Here is a 4650-nt window from a genome sequence, read left to right as displayed (position 1 = left end):
CAGTAAATACCTCAATTCAATGACAGATGGGGTTAGAGGTGGAAGATGGGAATGACTGGAAAGACAAAAAGGGAACTATTTAATATGTTGTAAATATTTTTATATTTTTACATGAATATGATATTTTGTCCAAATGCATTGTTTTATGTATGTTTTATATAAAATATATACTTAATTGATTTGGTAAAAATTCACACAAGCAGAATTGATTAGAGAGCTTTTAGTTTATGAACTATTTAAAATATGTTTAAAGTTTCCCAAACTCAAATATAAGTAAATTATACCTTGAATTTCTTTCATGGGTTACTATCACATGCAGACTTCAGAGATTATAAGGCAATATAAACAATTGGAAACAGAGTCTTAAGTTAATTAATTAATTAATCAATCAATTTTTGAGACATGATCTCTCTCTGTTGCCTAGGCTGGAGTGCAATGGCAGGATCTTGGCTCACTGCAACCTCTGCCTCCTGGGTTCAAGTGATTCTCCTGCCTCAGCCTCCCGAGTAGCTGGGATTACAGGCGCACACTGTCACACCCAGCTAATTTTTGTATTTTTTAGTAGAGACAGGGTTTCACCATATTAGGGTGGTTTCGAACTCCTGACCTCAAGTGGTCCACCCATTTCTACCTGCTAAGGTGCTGGGGTTACAGGCGTGAGCCACCACACCTGGCCAAGTTAAATTATTTTTATCCCTCAAAACAACCAAAAATGTTTACAAATAACATATTCTTAATATTCTTAATCATTGTAATTCCCAGGTGAACCTTCTTCAGTAGACTTTATTTGTATATTTTATGCTCTGATTACAGCATCCTTGAACCTTTAATTTTTTTCTTCATCTTTCAAGGTCCATCATAAGCAATGATCTCTTGGAGGGCTATTTTGATCTTTAAAATTAATCAGATTTTCTACCTCATTTTAATCACAGCATCAATTACATAATATAATAATTATCAGGTTCTGTGTTTTTGACTATTTCAGGAATGCAAAATACTTAAAAGCAGATGCAATGCTTACCAATTAACACATATATTGAAATAACTGTCTCAGTATATCTAGCAATGTTCACTGGTACAAAACATTCAGTATATAAAATTATTAATTATGGAAGAGATATTTCTAAGCATAGAGGGTATTTAATATTCTGGATTGAAGAAGGCTGTTTATCACCAGAGAGTAGGAAGAGCTACTCAGAAAGAACAACACAGTGGGCTGCAGAGAACACAGAGATGTAGTAAACCTATTATGATATTAATATTCAAATGGAGAAACGGAATAACTCTGAACTAATGTAATTTATTGAAGACTGTATTCAATTTTCCCATCCATGTTCCAACAGCATATTATTTATATCCAAATTTTGTCTTGTTTCGAAAATAACAAAATCTTTGAAGCATATCCTTGAGAGCTTCTTTCACTTGCTGGTTCCTTAGGGTGTAAATGAAGGGGTTGAGTAAAGGAGCAATAGAGGTGTTGAGTACAGCTACTCCTTTAGTTAAAGTCACCCTTTCTTTTGCTGATGGTTCCATATACATAAAAATACAACTCCCATAAGTAATAGAGACAACAACCATGTGTGAGGAACAAGTGGAAAAAGCCTTGGTTTGTTGTTGAACAGAAGGGAATGTTAGAATGGTTTTGATGATGTATGTGTAAGAGAGGATCACTAACAACAACGTGATGATGAGTGTCACCACAGCTAAGATAAAAGCCATTAATTCTATAACACGTGTATCTGTGCAAGAAATCTGCAGAATAGGAGAAGAGTCATATAAGAAGTGATCGATACTTTTGGAAGCACAGAAATCCAGCTTGAGTCCCAAGACCAAAGGAGGAAAGATGATTAGGAATCCAGTTACCCAAGAGTTGAGTACAAGTTGGTAGCACACTTTGCTGCTCATAATGACTGGATAACGCAGCGGTTTGCAGATGGCAACATAGCGGTCATAGGACATGGCAGCCAGGAGGTAAAACTCAGTAACTCCTACTAAAACAAAGAAGAATAATTGAGTCGCACAAGCATTGTAGGAAATTGTCTCGTCTCCAGTCAGAATGCTTGTCAAAAATCGTGGAATGCAAACAGTTGTGAGGGAAACTTCTAAGAAGGAAAAAGTTCGGAGGAAGAAATACATTGGAGTCTTGAGCAGTGGATCCAGAAGGGTGAGGAGGATGATGGTTAAGTTTCCCATCAGGCTCAGGACATAATTAAATAATAGAAACAGAAAAATCACAATCTGTAGTAGAGGGTCATTTGTCAGTTCCAGCAGAGTGAACACTATCTCCATTGATTGAGTCTTCATTTTTCTTTTGTCCTGTGAAATCTACAGAAAATAAAAACTGATATCACAAGAAAATGTTACTTCATTCTCAGCCATAGAAAGTTTCATATTTAGAAAATTACCCATGTGCAAATATTTTTACAAATCAACTTAGAGTTCATAAAAATGAACATATCATCCACTTCATCAATCATGTTTATAAAAAGGCTTTTCAGACCTTTGAAATAAGTTTCATACTTTGGTTAGTATTAACTTTTGATTCATCTTTCAAGCATTTTATTCCAAAAGGCAGTTTAAATATTTAGTATTTTGAAATTTCTGAATTTAGCTAATATCTCAAGTAATTTGTTACTTAAGAGATTCATGTATTCATCATCAAGTTCCATTTTATATTTATTCACTGATATATATTTATCTATCAAGTTCAATTTTATATTTTATTTACTTGGTTTTTGTGATTACTCCCCTACAGTTTTTCTAGTTCCATTTACATGCCTATTTGTACTATATCAATTGCCTTTAGATTCACCACTTTTCTGGTAAGTCATCAACAATGTCTCAATTCTGTATGACAAAAATATATCAAACAGAAAAACTAAAGTTGGTCTTTCTATATTTTATCTTCCATTTTTCCTTAATCTATTTATAAGGATTTATTATTTCTTTCTTTTGCAAATACAGTAAGAAGCTATATATTGCTTTATGTTAAATGTAAAATGATTTTAAGTTCTAGTTGCAGGCCTTCTTACTGACTAGTATTGCAGTTATATTCCATAGTAACTGATTATAATTTGTTTTTAGTTAATTATTTTATTTTTGCTAAAGAAAGGCTGCTTTGTCTTAGATATTTTTCAGAATACCCAGACAATATTCAAAAGGTATTTTGTTTTTTTCATTTTCTGGCTTCCTTTTATAACATACAAGCTATAATAAAAAAATCAAATACAATGTAAGTTAATTTTTAAATTTTTATTAAAATATTTAAATATATTTATCTGCTTTTCTAGAGAGCTTAATATTCTCTTATTTATATATACTCATTTTAAAATTACCGAATCCCTATGAAACCTTTGCTTTTAATTAATGAATCCCTAGAATGTTTCTTTCAAACAATGATTGCTCTCTACTCTTCTTAATTTGAATATCTTTCATAAATAATGTTAATGCATGCATAATAGTACTTGCAACATAAATAATTTCTATTTGTGTTATCTCTGGGTTTTTCAAAACAAAAATACATGTATTTTTGGTATTGGTTTTTCAAAACAAAAATACATGTATTTTAACAAAATACTTGTATTTTGGTCATAATCTGAGCTTTGTTAAACACAACAGCTATCTTTAATCTCAAACTGGATATAAATGTGTTTGTAGATTTTTTTCAAACTGTAAATAGCTGCTCTCTAATTTTCCCTCTATAATTCATTCAGTACAACTATGAGCTCATAGAGATAGATTAAAAAATGAATTAGAGTAACAAACCTGCACATTCTGCACATGTACCCCAGAACTTAAAAGCAGAAGAAAAAGAACTAGATTCACTTGTATATTAAAAAAAGGCATTCTATTACATTATATATAATATGTATAAAAGATAAAAATATGAAAATATAGATGAAGAAGTAAAAATGTCTTATATATAATACCAATATGTATTGGGAATTTGTAAGATATCTACACAGATATAAGGATATATATTTAATATATATATTAGGAAGTTTTACTTCTTTATCAGAAGGAATAAAGCAAATAGAACAACTTAAAGGCAAATGTAATTTCCTGATTTGGATTTCCAAAGTTTTGCCCTAACTTCTATTGCACAAAAAGATAGGTTAAAAATTGTCTTACCTTTCACAGGGTATATTGGATTTGTTTTTTTTTTTTTTTCCAGTTTTTTTTTTTTCTTTTTTTTTTTTTTATTGCATTTTAGGTTTTGGGGTACATGTGAAAAACATGCAAAGTTGTTGCATAGGTGCATTCATGGCAGTGTGATTTGCTGCCTCCCTCCCCCTCACCCATATCTGGCATTTCTCCCCATGCTATCCCTCCCCAACTCTCCCCCCCGCTGTCCCCCCCACTCCCCCGCAACAGACCCCCGTGTACAGTGCTCCCCTCCCTGTGTCCATGTGTTCTCCTTGTTCAACACCCTCCTATGAGTGAGAACATGTGGTGTTTGGTTTTGTGTTCTTGTGTCAGTTTGCTGAGAATGATGGTTTCCAGGTTCATCCATGTCCCTACAAAGGACGCAAACTCCTCGTTTTTAATGGCTGCATAATATTCCATGGTGTATATGTGCCACATTTTTCCTGTCCAGTCTATCATCGATGGGCATTTGGGTTGGTTCCAGGTCTTTGCTATTGTAAACTG

At 32.8% G+C, this 4650-nt stretch overlaps 1 protein-coding gene across 1 annotated transcript; it reads right to left on the bottom strand.

The window, feature by feature from the left end:
* Positions 1-1347: 1347 nt before the first annotated feature.
* LOC105716021 (olfactory receptor 6C6-like) lies at positions 1348-2304 on the bottom strand. The gene has a single exon (XM_012450555.2). It carries the CDS (start codon positions 2302-2304, stop codon positions 1348-1350), a length of 957 nt encoding a protein of 318 aa, XP_012305978.1.
* Positions 2305-4650: the final 2346 nt, after the last annotated feature.

The sequence above is a fragment of the Aotus nancymaae genome, unplaced genomic scaffold, assembly GCF_030222135.1.
Source record: "Aotus nancymaae isolate 86718 unplaced genomic scaffold, 86718_ANA_hifiasm-v0.15.2.pri h1tg000016l, whole genome shotgun sequence".
NCBI lineage: Eukaryota > Metazoa > Chordata > Mammalia > Primates > Aotidae > Aotus > Aotus nancymaae.
This window is presented reverse-complemented; position numbering and strand designations above follow the sequence as displayed.